The sequence below is a fragment of the Nelumbo nucifera genome, chromosome 5, assembly GCF_055504915.1.
Source record: "Nelumbo nucifera cultivar China Antique chromosome 5, China Antique-T2T, whole genome shotgun sequence".
NCBI classification, from domain to species: domain Eukaryota; kingdom Viridiplantae; phylum Streptophyta; class Magnoliopsida; order Proteales; family Nelumbonaceae; genus Nelumbo; species Nelumbo nucifera.
This window is the reverse complement of record NC_142653.1, coordinates 18,803,143-18,818,988: the sequence shown is the minus strand read 5'-3', so window position 1 is coordinate 18,818,988 and position 15,846 is coordinate 18,803,143. Positions and strand designations below refer to the sequence as shown.

At 38.1% G+C, this 15,846-nt stretch overlaps 1 protein-coding gene across 3 annotated transcripts in view; it reads right to left on the bottom strand.

Annotated features, from left to right (window-relative positions):
• Positions 1-15,608, bottom strand: part of LOC104595585 (UDP-Glycosyltransferase superfamily protein) — a 54,402-nt gene extending 38,794 nt beyond the window's left edge. Inside the window, exons 1-9 of one of the 3 annotated variants that reach the window (XM_010256365.3) lie at positions 15,137-15,608; positions 13,233-13,280; positions 13,119-13,152; positions 12,954-13,032; positions 12,694-12,822; positions 10,377-10,581; positions 5,398-5,532; positions 4,288-4,392; positions 4,021-4,119 (exon numbers count right to left, since the gene is read on the bottom strand). In XM_010256365.3, coding sequence (XP_010254667.1) covers positions 4,021-4,119; positions 4,288-4,392; positions 5,398-5,532; positions 10,377-10,581; positions 12,694-12,822; positions 12,954-13,032; positions 13,119-13,152; positions 13,233-13,280; positions 15,137-15,243 — 941 coding nt within the window. In that variant the 5' untranslated portion in view covers positions 15,244-15,608. Of the gene's footprint in view, positions 1-4,020; positions 4,120-4,287; positions 4,393-5,397; positions 5,533-10,376; positions 10,582-12,693; positions 12,823-12,953; positions 13,033-13,118; positions 13,153-13,232; positions 13,281-14,333; positions 14,451-14,620 lie in introns of those variants that run through there. The other 2 variants (XM_088887435.1, XM_088887434.1) reach the window with 2 other exon arrangements.
• Positions 15,609-15,846: the final 238 nt, after the last annotated feature.

Genomic DNA, 15,846 nt, shown 5'->3' with positions numbered 1-15,846 from the left:
CTGAAGGCCCGCACAAGGTTTCCTCTAGCATCTGAAAATATTCCCCCCAATCCCAGCTGGTCCCATACGTCCATCGGAACAAGGCATTGGATCAGAGGGAAGCTGGAATCAGTGGGCAGGATCTGGAGAACAAAATATCTCAAAAAAATTGCATTTCAACTGATTTAGATTAACACCTTGGAGAAGCGGGGAAGTGAACATCCAGGAAGTAATAAGATGAAAAACTTTCCTTTTGAGATCTTCCCAAGAGATAGGTTGGCTTTTGAAAATTATCCTGTTCCATCCCCCCCCCCCCAAATACACCAGATACCAGCATGAACAATCATTCTCCAGAAAAGTTTCCCATGACGACCCAGCTTACATTTAGGCGAATTACATGACTACCCTTCATGGGGTAATTCATAAAAAGCCCTTATACAAAGATCCTATTTCCATATACCCTTTTGCTTTTAGCCTTTTACATATTACATCATGACAACTTTTGCACACTTCCAACATCCCCCTCCAAATAAAAAAGGATAAAGAAAAAGGAAAAAGTGAAGCTAAAACCAGCAAATTGCGAAAAGGCATGTTGATATAACCACAATTGAGGAACAATACAAGGTGACCTCTAGGTACTTTTTTCTCAAACAGGATACCTTGAAGGCTTGAATCTTACCTTGTGGCCTCCAATTAGATTCTTATAATAAACACCAGTAAAGGCCACCAAGAAGGTTATTTCTGCCATGTTTGAACCAACTAGGTTCTAGTAAAGAAAGGCCATTGTCCAAAATTGGTCCTGGAAATTGGGTAATGGAGGAGGAAAAAAAACAAAATTGGAATTCTCTGACATTTTTATGTATTTTTGTGTTTTTAGATAGCAGGGTTAATTTGGTAAATTACATATTTGGTAGGTCTGGCCTAGTAGTTTGTTTTGTCTAGTTATAGTTAGTTTGTATTAAAATTTTCAAAGTCATTAGGAGCCATTGTGTTTCTCATGATAGTGGCCATTATGTATTTCATATTTCCCAACGTTGTAGAATTGGCCTCTTTCTGGGAGGAGTTAGCAGATTTGGGCGGTTCCCTTACTTATCCATGGGTTATTGGGGGAGACTTCAATGTGACTCTCTATAGATGAAAAAACAAAAAAAAAAAAAAAAAATTCAAGGACCAAAAGAACAAGATCCATGAACATGTTTGCTGAATTTGTAAGCACTTTGGACCTTAAGGATCTTCCCCTAGTGAGAGCCAAATACACTTGGACAAATAATCAAGAGAATCCTACCTTAGTACGGCTGGATAGATTTCTTGTGTCCTCCAGTTGGGAAGAAATTTTCCCGGATTTTAGACAGATTGCACTGCCCAAGACTTTATCTGACCACATCCCCATCCAGTTGCTCTATGATGGTAGAGAGAAAGTCAAGACACCCTTCAAACTTGAAAAATGCATGGTATCAAGATGAAGGTTTCATCCCTATGCTGAAATTTGTTTGGTGTGATTTGCATGTGGATGGAACCAGCTCCTTTGTTCTTGCAAGGAAATTGGCAGCAGTCAAGAAAAGGGCAAATATTTGGAAGGTGGAAAACAGTCTGACCTTGGAAACTGAAGAAAAAAAAAAGGAGCTTGCCTTAGTACAATAGAAGAGATTGACAGGGCTGAAGAGGTAGGGCCAAGGGCAAAGATTTGGGTCTTCTATTGCCTTAGTACAATAGAAGAGCCTAAACGCTACCTTTACTACTCTATTCCAAAGGTAGAAGGGGCTACAAACATAAAAGATTTCAGGCCCATAAGCCTCTTGAATAGTTTCTATAAAATCTTGGCAAAAGTGTTGGCTGAGAGATAGAGTCTTGAGTAGTGTGATTTCAAGAAATCAGAATGCTTTTGTTCGTCAACTTTTAATTCAAAAAAAAAAGAGTGTCTTTGTTCCGGGGAGGCAAATACTTGATTTGGTCCTCATTGCCAATGAACTTATTGACTCAAGAAAAAAGAGAAGACTCCCCTGACCTAATCTGTAAGTTGGACATTGAAAAAGCTTATGACATGTGAATTAGAGGTGTCTGGACTCTGGACTTTGTGTTGGAAAAGATGAATTTTGATCAAAAGTGGAGAAATTGGATTTAAGTATGCATCTCTTCCCCCTCTCTCCTCTCCTTTTCATTTGCCTTATGGATGTCCTTATCCAATTTGCTAGAAGGGATGGCTGAGGCCAGGCTTTGGGAAGGTTTTGCAATTGCTCCGGGAAAGGAAAAAGTTAATATTCCCCAGTTTGCAGATGATACTCTTTGTTTCCTTGATGCTGATCCTGAGCAGTTAGAGGTGTTACTTGGAATTCTTTGTTGGTTTGAAGTGGTCTCAAGCCTAAAGGTGAATCTGGGCAAGAATATGATCATCCCAATGGATCAAGTTGCAAATTTGGAGGAGTGTGCTGGAGTGCTGGCCTGTAGAGTGGATTCTCTCCCTGTTAAGTATTTGGGTCTCCCTTTGGGGGCAAAGTGTACATCGATTGCATTATGAGACCCTGTGATTGAAAGGTTAGAGAGAAAGCTTTCTTCTTGGAAAGTTAAATATCTTTTAGTGGGGGTAGAGTGACTCTCATAAAAAGCACTTTACCTAATCTTCCCACTTATTTCCTTTCCCTCTTCCCGATCCCAGCTAAAATTGCCAAAAAGATAGAGTTCTTACAAAGAAATTTCCTTTGGAGAGGTTGGGAAGAAGAAAAGAAAATCCACCTCATTAAGTGGGAGCAAGTCTGTCTTCCTATTGAAGAAGGGGGGGACTGGGAATCAGAAAATTAAAGGTGCTTAATACAGCCCTCCTTAGTAAGTGGATTTGGATATTTGGCACTGAAAGGGACACTTCGTGGAGAAGCCTTATTGCAACTAAGTTCAGGGTGATTGATGCTCTCAATATCCCCTTCCAAACTGGGGTTGCTCTATCTGGAATGGAATCATGAAATGTTTTCCCTATTTTTATGAAGGGGTTAGCTTTAAGATAGGGAAAGGTGACAGGTTAAAGTTTTGGAAAGACCCTTGGTGTTTGGACAGCTCCTTGGCTGAGGTCTTCCCTCTCCTCTTCCAGTGTGCAGCCAACCAAGATGCCTCAGTGGCTGATTCCTACATCTCTACTGAATATTCAATTGTTTGGGCTCCTCATTTCAGAAGAAATCTGTTTGGTTGGGAGTTAGGTGGAGTTTTGGAGTTGCTGAACCTGTTACAGAGACAGGAAATTGATTAAAGCAAGGAGGATGAGTGGTGTTGGAAATGGAATGGCGATGAGTGCTTCTCAGTTTGATCCTTGGTCTCAAAGCTAAGCTAAGCAGGTCTGGTCTTTCAGATTTCCCTTGGAAACAGATCTGGAATCCCCCCCCCCTCAAAACTTTCTGGTTTGGGCAATGACTTTAGACAAGTGTCTCACTAGATCAAATCTGGAGAGAAGGGGCCTGCAGATTCTGGATCAGTCTTATGGTCTATTACCTGAAACTACAGACCACCTAAGTCTTCACTGTGTTGTCACTTCTAAGGTGTGGGATCACTTTCTCAGTGCTGCTGGGTTAAGTTGGGTAATGCCGAAATCAGTCAAGGAATTGTTGTGCTGTTGGAATGTTCAAGGTCTGAAGAAAAAAGGAGAGCTTGTTTGGAAGTATGTCCCTGCTGTTGTTCTTTGGTCTATCTGGACTGAAAGAAACAATAGAATCTTCTGTAACAAAGTGAAGAGTTCAGAGGACCTTATACACTGTTGTTAGCAAACTGATTTCTTGGGTCTATGTGAAAGCTGAGTTCAAAAATCTGAATGTAACCGAGTTGTTAAGATCCCAATCCTTTTGGAGTCTGTAATCTGTTCAGCTTTCCTGGCCAATCTCAGTGTGGCTAGGGAGCTGTTGTGTACTATTTGTTTGTTGGTTCTAATAAAGCTTTATCTTACCTTTCTCTTTTTTGAAAAAGGTAAGGTAACTTTTATCTTACCTTTCAAATAAAACAAATGAAATTATGCTCCACATGATAGGTATTTAGTCACTAAAAGATTGAGATAAATGTACTGACCGTTCAAAGTCATCTGAGTAACCATAGATCTTCTCGCGGTTAAAAAGCCCCAAATAGAATATTGGCTCAATTAAAGTAACCCCAATACCATATACAACACTGGGCAATAAAAAAGAAAAAGTGAAATCAGCACAATGATTAATATAGTGATGAAGCATAATCCAAGTAAGAACAGAGTTTCCATCTTTTTTTCTCCCCTAAAATTAGAAAGAGAAGATACACACACACACACACATTTAGATTGCACAAAGGAGAACTAGTACTCACCCAGTCCAGATTCTGTTTCCATGCGACTGACCATTGAAATATGAATAGAACTCTGCCTCAACTTTGCGTAGTCCTTTAACTTGATCTAGGTCCAGGCTTGTATACCTGTTTCAAAGAGAACTATTGTAACCTAGAAACTTCATTTTCAACTTAAATCATGTGTCAAGATATCAAGGGAAAAACAAGAAGTTTAATTGCAACTCTTGGAGCTGATATACATTCACAAGTTCATAATGAAATTTGGTAAAACAGTATGTCAAGAATGTGGCATGTTTTAGGTCAACAGTTAGTATTGGCAAGAGAACCCCATCCACTCCTATAATCTAGAACAAAAGGTGAACTTATTGGATGAGTAAAAAGGCATGTAATAAAAAAGCATGTGTATTTAGTAATATCAATTAAAATTTAAATTAACCATATATTAAGAAATAAGCTTAAGATATACAAGTTAAAATGTAGGGGCTAGTAGATAAGAACATAAAATAATTAACTACTATGTTTAATATTTAAATACATTGCATACTTTAAAATGTAAAAGCATAGAAGTTAAATTCTAAAAATAAAAAATACATTTTTGTAAATATGAAATTATAAAATAATTAAATAATCATAAACAAAATAGAACACAACAGTTCTTATAATTAACTCAAGTACTATTATAGATAAGAAATCATTCTAAAAAAAGTAAACAAAGTGACAGAGCAATATAAAGACCAATTTCGTACTTGTTCATTAAACCTCTCAATAGATAAGAAATCATTCTCCCATTTTACAATTCACCCATCATCTCCCTTTATCACATCTTAGAAAATTCTTTAGAGAGAGGACTATGACAGATTCATTATAACTTAGGCACCCACATCCATTTATGTAATGGATAGCTTTAACCAATTATTCATCAAATGTTTCTCCAAAGTTCTATCAATTTATAATCAAACCCCCCCAAACAAGACCATTTAAATCAAATGATATGGTTTAAAATAATACTAAAATGGTAAAGTATAAAATACCTTCTAATCCTCCACATTTAAGATGGTTGATACAATTTGATTCTTAAAATTAGCACAACTATGTGATTGAGTTTCAATCAGGGAACAAGGTTGAACATACTTGGGTAAAATAATCTCCACCAAATTGCCCTTTCTTTGCAGTGCCCAAGACAAGCCAGTCACATATGATCCCAAAGACCCAACTGACACCACCGGTGCCATTTCAGTACAAATGTGGATGACATGAAAAGCTTTTCTGCAATAAAGACAAAAGAAGAGCATAACTACAAGAATTGCAGAAATAAATACAAATTAACATGATTGTGACAAATAACCTTTGTAGAAAAGCCCATGGTTTGAAGGGGAAAGAATAAGTTTCCTTGAAAAAACAATCAACTCATGCATGAAATCCTCTTTGATCCTCAATACCCTTTATTTTTTCCACAGCCTTATTATCCGTCTATTATTTTGAAAACAATTGAGATGACCTATTCAGATTATACTCTCATCACATGGACTTGTTCCACTACAGTATCCCACTTCCTAACCCCTAAATTTACTCCAGAAGGTTACCTTAAATTTTTTTAGAAAAAAAAAACATAAATAATGTTCACTCTTTGTTCTAATGCAATATTCCAAAACCACACCTTGCTTCTACTCTTTTATTTTTATTTAAAGGATAACTTTAAGAAGGGAGATAGATCTGTCCATTGGAACAATATTTTAGAAAGATAAAAAACTTCAAATTGCATCATGTCACATGCCAACCAATACTTCACATTTGCACATTCCTTGTGCAAATGCTAACAGTATAGAAGGGAGTTACTGATAAAAAAATATATAAAACATAAAAATGAAACCTTGATGAAGGAAGCTAGATTTTTTTTTATAGGTAACAGAAAATTTTCACTAAATAGACAATAATATACAGAAAGTGATACAACCAGGGAATGAGTACCCCTTAGAGCATGTGTAACAATTAAGTCCTATGCAATCATTTCCTGCCCAACCCTTACCCGCAGTATCAGGTTAACATTTTTTCCTTAAAACAGCTGAGCCCAAAAAAACCTGTTCCCTTACAACCCCTTGCCTTGCTAGAGAGTCTATCAACATTATGCAACAAAAGGCATAAAATGTTAATGCAGCAGGCCAACAGTATAGAGAGGAGCTTCTGATCAATTTAAAAAAAAAAAAAATGCAGAAGACAGATATATTTGTCTATCAACAATAATGCAACTAAGGGACCGACATATAACAGGTTACTAGGAAAGAGGGTGCAATCCACTTGAACAACCAAGGAATGAGTAATTGAGTATAGGAGGACAAGAATGGATTCAGGGTTGATTAGGACTAAAGACAGGGATTGGTTAGGTTAAAAAAGGTCTCAAGACTTGATTGCAAGAATTACATATTTGTCCCAAAATTGTGAAAAATTTTGAATTGGGGAACATAGGTTTAGGTTTGGATTTATTTTATGAAATTTTGTGTAGATTTTTCCTAGATAGATGCAAGGGGCAACCAAGTTTGGGCGGGGTTCAGAGTATACCTTGCAAAAAATGATGATTAGAAAAAAGTCTTCAAAAGCAGAGAGGCTGAGAAAGGCGGAAAAAAATGAAGGGGAGGAATGGGTGTGGGTGGCAATGAAGTTTGAGAAGGGTCATAAGTTTGTAACAGAGAAAAGAAGAAGAACAGCTAAAGAAGCCGTCAGTGCCTGCAACATTCAGGAAGAAAATATTAATATACCTGTGATCCGAGAGGAATCAGAAGACACCAGCTTGCTACGAAAAGAACCTACGGAGGAAGAAGTGACCCCAGTGGCAGGTTTTGATCTTAGAAGCCAAGAAGAAACAAGCCCGGCACGCCTATCCCAAGCCCAACAAGACCTTGACCAGGTTGGTCTTTTGGTGACGAGACTAGAATCGGTGGGTGGAGAGGGGGGAGAGGTCCCCAGCGATAAGTCATAGAGGAATGCAGCCCTACAGAGGTGAGTCCTGTTCTTTCTCCGCCTTCCTCTCTGCCCAAGACAAGAGAAGTTAGAAAAAAGGAGTCTAGAAGGAAGGGGACTGGGGAAGAAGAGGTGACGGGTGTGAGGAGGAAGCAGGTTGTTTTCAAAACAAAGTATATAATAGAAGAAGGGTGTCTGGGTTGTCACAGGGGTGGAACAGGGCAAGACAACAGAGGGAGAAAGAAAAGTGGGAGGGAAAGGGGAAGAAGGGAAAGAGGATCCAGGGAAGCTCTCTGAAAGTAGAGTTGATCTGGGCAAGATGGTGGATATTGATCTGAACACACTGGTTGATAGGGAGGTTGCGATTGGAAATCGCTAGGCCTTCATTTTTGGGGCAGGGAAGGCTTTTGAGAATTGCTTTCGAACGGTTTGAGAAGGACAAAAGAGAAGAAAAAATCAGAAAGAGAGAGAAAAGCAGGCAGGACAAACTTTGGGATGAGGAAGGGGTGAGGAGAACCACTTCATAGAGGAGGAGTAAGGAGCCTGAGGTTGGGGAGTTAGGAGGGGGGGAGGATGAAGTTGCTGTCCTGGAATGTCCAGGGCCTGAAGGAAGAGAGGAGAGGGCTGGTTAGAAATTTGATCAGAAAACACAATCTGAGGTAGTTTTATTACAGGAAACTAAATTAGAAGTTTTTGACTTAAGATGCAACAGGGCAGGCTGGGGACATGGTTGTATTATGGGATCCTGGGGCTTTTAGGAAGACAGGAGAGTTAGGAGCCTGAGGTTGGGGAGTTAGGAGGGGGGGAGGATGAAGTTGCTGTCCTGGAATGTCCAGGGCCTGAAGGAAGAGAGGAGAGGGCTGGTTAGAAATTTGAACAGAAAACACAATCTGAGGTAGTTTTATTACAGGAAACTAAATTAGAAGTTTTTGACTTAAGATGCAATAGGGCAGGCTGGGGACATGGTTGTATTATGGGATCCTGGGGCTTTTAGGAAGACAGGAGAGCTGGTTGGGGTTTTCTCGGCGTCAGTTTGCTTACAGGAAGCTAATGGAGATTAGAGATGAGTGGTGCCATTGAAGCTTTGGTGGCATCAGTCGGAAAGCTTGTTTCAAGCTGGTTTTTGGTTCTCCCAGAATACGAGCATATTAACAGTGTAGATCTAGTGGAAAACTTCTGGGGTGTTCTAGAGATCCCAACATGTAATGTAAATCTGTTTTCATAGTGTTTGTATGGTGGGGTGTTATCTTGACACCCAATCAGATTGTATCTTTCTTTTTATTTTAATAAAATTTCTTCTTTACTCTTCAAAAAAAAAAGGATGAGAACTGCCAAAATGGCAAAGTTTTGAGATTTTGATGGAAACTTTAAAGAAAACATACCTGAATCAGTTTTAGACCTTTAATGATGTTGAACAAACTCCTTTTGTAAAGAATTTGAAAGTTGTTATAATTGTAATGGATGTTTGCACTTTGCAATTTAGAGAGAAATAGAGAGAGAAAATTCAAAGTCATTTTAAGAGTTACTGAAATCATTCTAGGGCCTTGGGAATAACTCAAAGTCATGCAAGAAGAAAATAAGCTCCAAAATTCATTGCCCATGTTTTGCAACTTAACAGCCAAACTCCTTCCTAGACTAGGAAAATTAAAAGTTGCAACTCTGCCACTCATAACCCAGCTTAAAGAAAGCTAAATAACTCTCGAACTACTTAATAACTCTGTAAACTTAAAGATGGCTAAACTACAATTAGACAAATCAAGTTAACAAGCTGAAATCCACATACAATGGTCAAAATGACAAAAATACCCTACTATACAAAAATACATAAATGCATAGAATTTCAGAAAGTTATAATTGACTCTTTAGCTTCTGAATCAGATGACACATCAATGAGATAGAGAGGCCTTTGTCTTTTATTGGTCTATTTGTCAAAAAGAGAGGGTTGTTGAAGAGAGGAAGAAAAATAAGAGCTAAGAGGGATTTTTTTGGGTACTGAAGCTAAGAGGGATTAGAAGAGCCTCTGGTTGTTCTCCTATTATAAGTGAAGATTCTCAGTTTAAGCTGTGGGCTTAAACTGGGCTAAATGCATAAGCTAAAAGGAAAGCTAGTGATCACAAGAAAGGTTATGCTTTACTTTATGCTTTCCTCTCTTCTGTACTTTCACCAAATTCTCTTGTTACATCAATGAAACTCTTTGGTCTAGTTATCAACACAAAAAAAAAAAAAACTAATAAAAACTTTTCCTATTGCTTCTCATGAAAGAGAGGCAGTGCTTCTGAATCCCATGGAAGTGGAAGCAAGGGTTCAGGCAGAACTTCTGGATGAGTCATCTATTATCAATAAGCAATCACCAAACAAGTGATAGCAAAGAGCTGCACCCAAGTAGATAAATCGCTGGGGCTATTTTTCCTTGGAGCCCAAGATTTCACCATTTCTACATTAGGGATTTGGAAGAAAGATGGAATTATTGAAAGATGAAGAGAAGTCATCATGGTTCATAATGTTGGTCCCAGTTATCTAGGATCTTGGGAGGGATAGACTAGATATGGTCCTAACTTCTGGCATGCTAGAATACTTAGTTTACAGACATGGCTATGGAAATCCAGCATCTTAACAACTGAACCATGTGGAACCGGGCTACTCAAGAGATAGGTGTCAAAGTAAGTTGGAGACAAGCACTTTGAAAGGCATTAGAGGTAAAGGTAAAAATGGGCAGCAGACTTTAAAGGCTTCTTAGTTGTTGCTAGGTGGGTATGCTTGGGGTGGGGTTGGGGTGGGAAGGGAGTTATTTCCTTGTATAAGAAGAGGAAAGGAGGTGTATTGGTGCTGGATGGATTTGGTAGTCAGTCCAGCTTTGAGTTTGAGTGCTTTTGACTACAAATGTTAATAATGTATAGAGTTTTGGGTTGGCAACTTAACCTCTTTCTGTGCTGCCACTGTTTGCTCTGTCTTCTTGGGCCAGTTTGCCTTTATACATTTTATATATCCTTCCTTCTATTTCACTTTAATACATGCTGACCTTGAGGCTGTTTGTCATGTCCCCCCACTTTCCAATGTCTTTGGAAGATTAGGAGTTTGCTTTCTCATCTCATTAATAAAATCCTTATTCATTGTTTATATGCATATATTAAAAAGATCTCTATGAGGTGGCATACCGCTTGCTTTCATCAGAAAAAAGGTGAAGTTCTTCTAGTAGCTCAGAATCTCTTTTCTGCCAGATCTCTGAAAAAGCATCAAGCAGACCAACTTTATTTTCTGTGACCAACCTTCTGAAGTTAGATGCTTCCCCTTTGCTAATCATGCCTGTTAGGACCAATGAATCTATTCGGAGCAGCAACTCAGAGCAGATTGCAGGCTTCTCTGTAGATGGAAAGCCACAATAGGAAAATCATCAATATAGATGCCAACAAATTCAAAAGATGCTTCATTCCCTATAGGGAAATCAAAGGCATTCCCTCCAAAATGCAATCAGTTTGATGTAAAAAGAAATAGGTCATATAAAAGAAAAAAGTGAATGAGAGAGAGAGAAAACTAACAAAAAAAGGGGAAAATACCTGACTACTGCAGAGATTGAAGTAGTTTTTTTTCGCTAATGGGTATTTGTGTCTTCTCCCATATTTTATTAGTGGATATATGTGCCTTTTATTGGTGAGGGTATTTGGGTCTTTTGAATGTCTTAATAGAGGACAGTCTAGTATGTTTATTCATTATCGTAAAGCACATATAACAGAGGACAGTCAACTACTGCTCAATAAAGTTCTTTTCTCCTCCGTAACTACTCTTCTAATCCTCTCTATATTACTGCTTACTGGTTCTACACTTTCTTTTCAGTTTTACAGAGTTATACAAGTATTACAACTAGAGTTCACTAAACCAAACTTTTATTTGTCGAATAAACTCTTCCAAAACTCAATTATAGTGATTATTTATGAACTCAATACAAGGACTCGAGTCTCCAATCTCCATTTTACAATGAAACTGACCCAAAATAACTTCTACTTGCTTTGACACTAAGGCAAACCTACAAAAAACCTGTAAGGGAACTCAAGTAATAAGGATGCTAACTCCTAAAGCAACCCTAATGACTTATTACCAATTCTACTACAAATAAACAAACCAAAATAATTCTAAGAAACCCCAAAAGATAGAAAGACCCAAATGTCAAACCCCATCACAGACTATAATTTGATCAATACAAATTCGGATTTATAAGATCTTGGCCCTATATGACAGATAACAACTACCTATTAATGATAGAAAAGCCATGCAAATCAAAAAAGTGTGTTTGGCCCTGAAGAGAGTGAAGGAAAATGGCATAATTGCAACTTTAACTTTTCAAACTATAAAAGCTTTCTAAACTATCGATCCTATCAATACTTCGAACAAATTCCAGACAATGTGGGGAGGTTGTTTGAAGACTCATTGTAGGCACCAGCAAGGAAAGGAAAATTTTCATGGAGATGTGCAAGGTCAGCAGCTCTTTGGATGGTTTGGAAAGAAAGAAATGCAAGGATCTTCTCAGAGAAATCAGTCAAAGGAGATAGTAATGGAAAATATTATAGTTCATGTGGTCCATTGGGTTAAAACTTTGCCCCTTTTTTCATTAGAAGACATTGTGAGGAGTTGGCACCATATAGCTGACTCAATGTCAACAAGACAAGTTAACAGCATATATGTGGCATCCACCTAGTCATCACCAACTTAAATTGAACTTTGATGGAAGCAGCATGGGAAGTACTAGGAAAGTGGGCATTAGCAGGGTGATAAGGGAAGCTAGATGGGTGGTAGTGGCATTATATTCAGGCCCAATAGATAAAGGCGATTCTTTTTTTTTTTCTTGTTTCATGGGGCTACACAACGGGGGTAGCCCATCCCCAACCCTGGTGGCAGCAGGATTTGATCCCAGGTCTCTACTACGAGTCGGAGATTCTTTGAACTACATTTTGGACTAAGGTTAGCTGCATATTTAAACATTTCTAATATCAAGGCAGAAGGTGACTCAAGCACAACAGTGGTAAGTCCACTGATTTGTTAAATTTTCAATGGCCTTATGGCCCTGAACCCAAGCCTGAATCAAATGTACTTGAAATTCTTCATGTCAAGCAACCCCACTTGCATCCACTGATCAAATCCTGGTGGCAGCAGGATTTGATCCCAGGTCTCTACTACAAGTCGGAGATTCTTTGAACTACATTTTGGACTAAGGTTAGCTGCATATTTAAACATTTCTAATATCAAGGCAGAAGGTGACTCAAGCACAACAGTGGTAAGTCCACTGATTTGTTAAATTTTCAATGGCCTTATGGCCCTGAACCCAAGCCTGAATCAAATGTACTTGAAATTCTTCATGTCAAGCAACCCCACTTGCATTCCTAACTACTAATGATCTACAAAACCAAACTACAAATTTACAACTAAAGCTTAGTTGCTTCAGAAGATTACATTGTGCAATCATGCTCAGGGTATTATCACCTTGTTGCATGTTAGCCTGCTTTCCCAGCTCCAGCTTTTCTATCCTATCTATCAATATTTGTTTCTCTCTTTGAGTTTTGTTAAGCTCCTCCATTGCCATAAGACGTTGCTTGTTCAAGTACAGAATATCTGCAAATTGACAATAAATATTTAAGGAATAGAATAAAGAACATTCATGTGCACAGAAAATGGATGTAACTAAAGCACGTTAAGTATTAGATGTAAACTAGATACACAAATGGCCACCAAAAAGGACTTACTTCGCTGAGCATCTTTGAAAAGTTTCCAAATATCACTGTTCTTCATTTCTAATTCTCTATCAGGTGGCTGAAATGATTCCTGAAATCCAATTGAAATTTACCAAGTGAAATTAGAAATATGGATAGAAGGTAAGAAACAGATCAAATTCAAGAGAGCATACATACTTGAAACATCTCTGTGTCATTATGGTTCTCCAACCTAGAATGCACATACAAAAATATATCTGGTCACTAAGCACTGACAAAGAGGAAACTGTACAACAATAAAAAAATACCTACTCCATCTGTGAAGGTCCTGAAATTAAGCCATTGGAATTTTCATTCTTCCTGGAAAACAAGACCAAGCTGTTAAAGATGTACTCAAAAATTTAATGGATAAAGAATATTCTTTTTTTGGGCAATATGATGCAGCGGAAAGAGAAGTATCAAGATTTCAGCAATATCAATAAATGAAAATCATAATTTGCACATGAGGAAATTGTACAAATAAGACTCCACAAAATGGTAAACGGATAGAAGAATTAGTCACTACTCGCTAGTTAGAATCAAACTTGAATTGTCTGAAAAAATAATAAGATGACACAAATATTTGACATATCCTTTTGTATGGGTTTGTTCAATTTTTGGTGGGTGCATTTTTTATTAAAAGCACTTACTCTTAAGTTCATTCTTTGTATTAAAAGAAACAAGTTCTTTTAAAAAAAATATAGTAGTTAACATAAAAATAAAACAAAAAACATCAAAAGCATGTCTTCCAGAAGTATTGTAAGTTTTCTTCCTAATAAAATCACAAGGTGTCAAGTATTCATGCTCTCAGGATGAATATGGGAGCCTCCCAATAAAATCACTGGTATGCAAAGATAGGAATATATGGAATCCGGATCCCAGAGATATCTTATCAGTCAGGTCTTGTTTTGTGGCCTTTTCCCAGTAGGGGCACTGATCCTCTTCCATCATGCTGGATATGGTCTACTCACATACCTTCCAGAGTTTCATTCTTCCTGTGCACAGCTCACCCTGGGAAGATTGTCACTATTGATAATTTTGTCTTTACTCTTTAGGCAGAGTAACTTACATAATGCAGATTTAGATCTCCATTACATAAAACTCCATGAACATCATTTGGTAATCCGTGGTGGAGAACAACAAATTGAGAGGCAGATTTACTTTTAGACATCCATTGTAAAGAATTTCTTGGATTTCAACATTAAGCACTTAAGTAATTATTGCCACACAATCATCTGCCACTAAAGCTTTAACTCAGTCATGTATCAAATGACCTAATTGCCTTCTCAACTTTCTTTATGGAGGAGAATATCTAGTTGTTCAATAAAGACAATTAGTAATAATTACTTCCAAATGTCAAAAAATCAGCATTACAAGAATTTGTATGCCATTGACGTCTTCAGGCTTTGTGTATATCAGCTGTGGAATATGTGCCGTGCCAAGGTTCTGCGGGAAAAGCATTATCTAGTTGTTCAATAAAGACAATTAGCAATAATTACTTCCAAATGTCAAAAAATCAGCATTACAAGAATTTGTATGCCATTGACGTCTTCAGGCTTTGTGTATATCAGCTGTGGAATATGTGCCGTGCCAAGGTTCTGCGGGAGAAGCATCTGAAGAGAGTCCAAAACACAAGCATTACTACTTTCAGATGTTCTTACCATTTTCATGTCCCTGTGTATCTGAAAGGTTGAGTCCTTGTCCATCAAGGTTTAGGCAACACCAGGAACATGGTCCCTATAACGCAGCTGATGGTTTTCTTTAATTGCGAGGAGTTCTTACCCACTACACCATTTTACCAAGTCCTTTGCCAATGCAAACATGATTCGAATTTTTACATAATAGTGAAGTTCTGAAAGCTTACAATCTGGGCATTTAACTCCACTGTTAGAGCTTGCAAGTACAGTAAAATGATCAACCGCCTCACTCACTCCCTCCTCCCCTTGATTAATATCATAAACTACAAGCTTACCATACTTAGTGCACTTCGTACGACTCAATAATGGACGATCGAATCACAATATCTATACCAAATTGTAGCAAAGCAACCAGATCCTGACACCTCTAATGTTAAAATTTTCATTCACGTGCAACGCAGTTCAACGGATGTAAATACAGATAGCGGCTTTTACAACTAAGACCCGGGGGGGACGGAGATTCCGTTCGTGGAGCTTTACCTCAAACAACGAACTTCACACGATTTAATGGGCTGCATCTTTGCAGTGCGGAACTGAAGGGAACGAAGAGATGAAACTGAGACACCGGCACTTACAAGAGTCCCCATTAACACACACACTTGCTAAAGAAGAAGAAGAAGGCGGCTTCCCTTCAATCTGCTTCTATGCTGCCAAGCTCGATGATTTTTAAAGCAGGAGTGACTGAGACTTCCTGAGGAAGACAGTCTTGATGGTCGTCCCTAGGTTAAAACAGTGGGATCGGAAGTCGGAACCTTTAAGGCATTCATTGTACTTCCCTCCCCTTTTTCCCTTCTTCTGGACTTGTGACCGTCCCTTTAGGTAAATCGTGAGCTTCAATGGATTTACTCGGACACGAAGCAATCAAACAACACGGAAGGAGACAGCTGCTCACTCTCGTCAGTCGCCACCGTGCGACACCGAGAAAGTTCAATCTCTTTTGGTTACACGTTACACGTTATGCTCTATTCTATTGCTCTTCTAATCTCGAGGTACAACTTACCAGAGCAATGAGTGCAACCTCCAGAGAAGATAGGTAAATTTCTTAAACTACCCTTATAATCAAGCGAATTAATTAAGTGTATCTTACTTACTATTTGAAAATTGTCTTTACAAACGCTATTCGATAATTCAGTAGTCTTAAACGGTTGAAATATTCATTTTATCTTTTAACTCAAACTTAAGGATGCGTT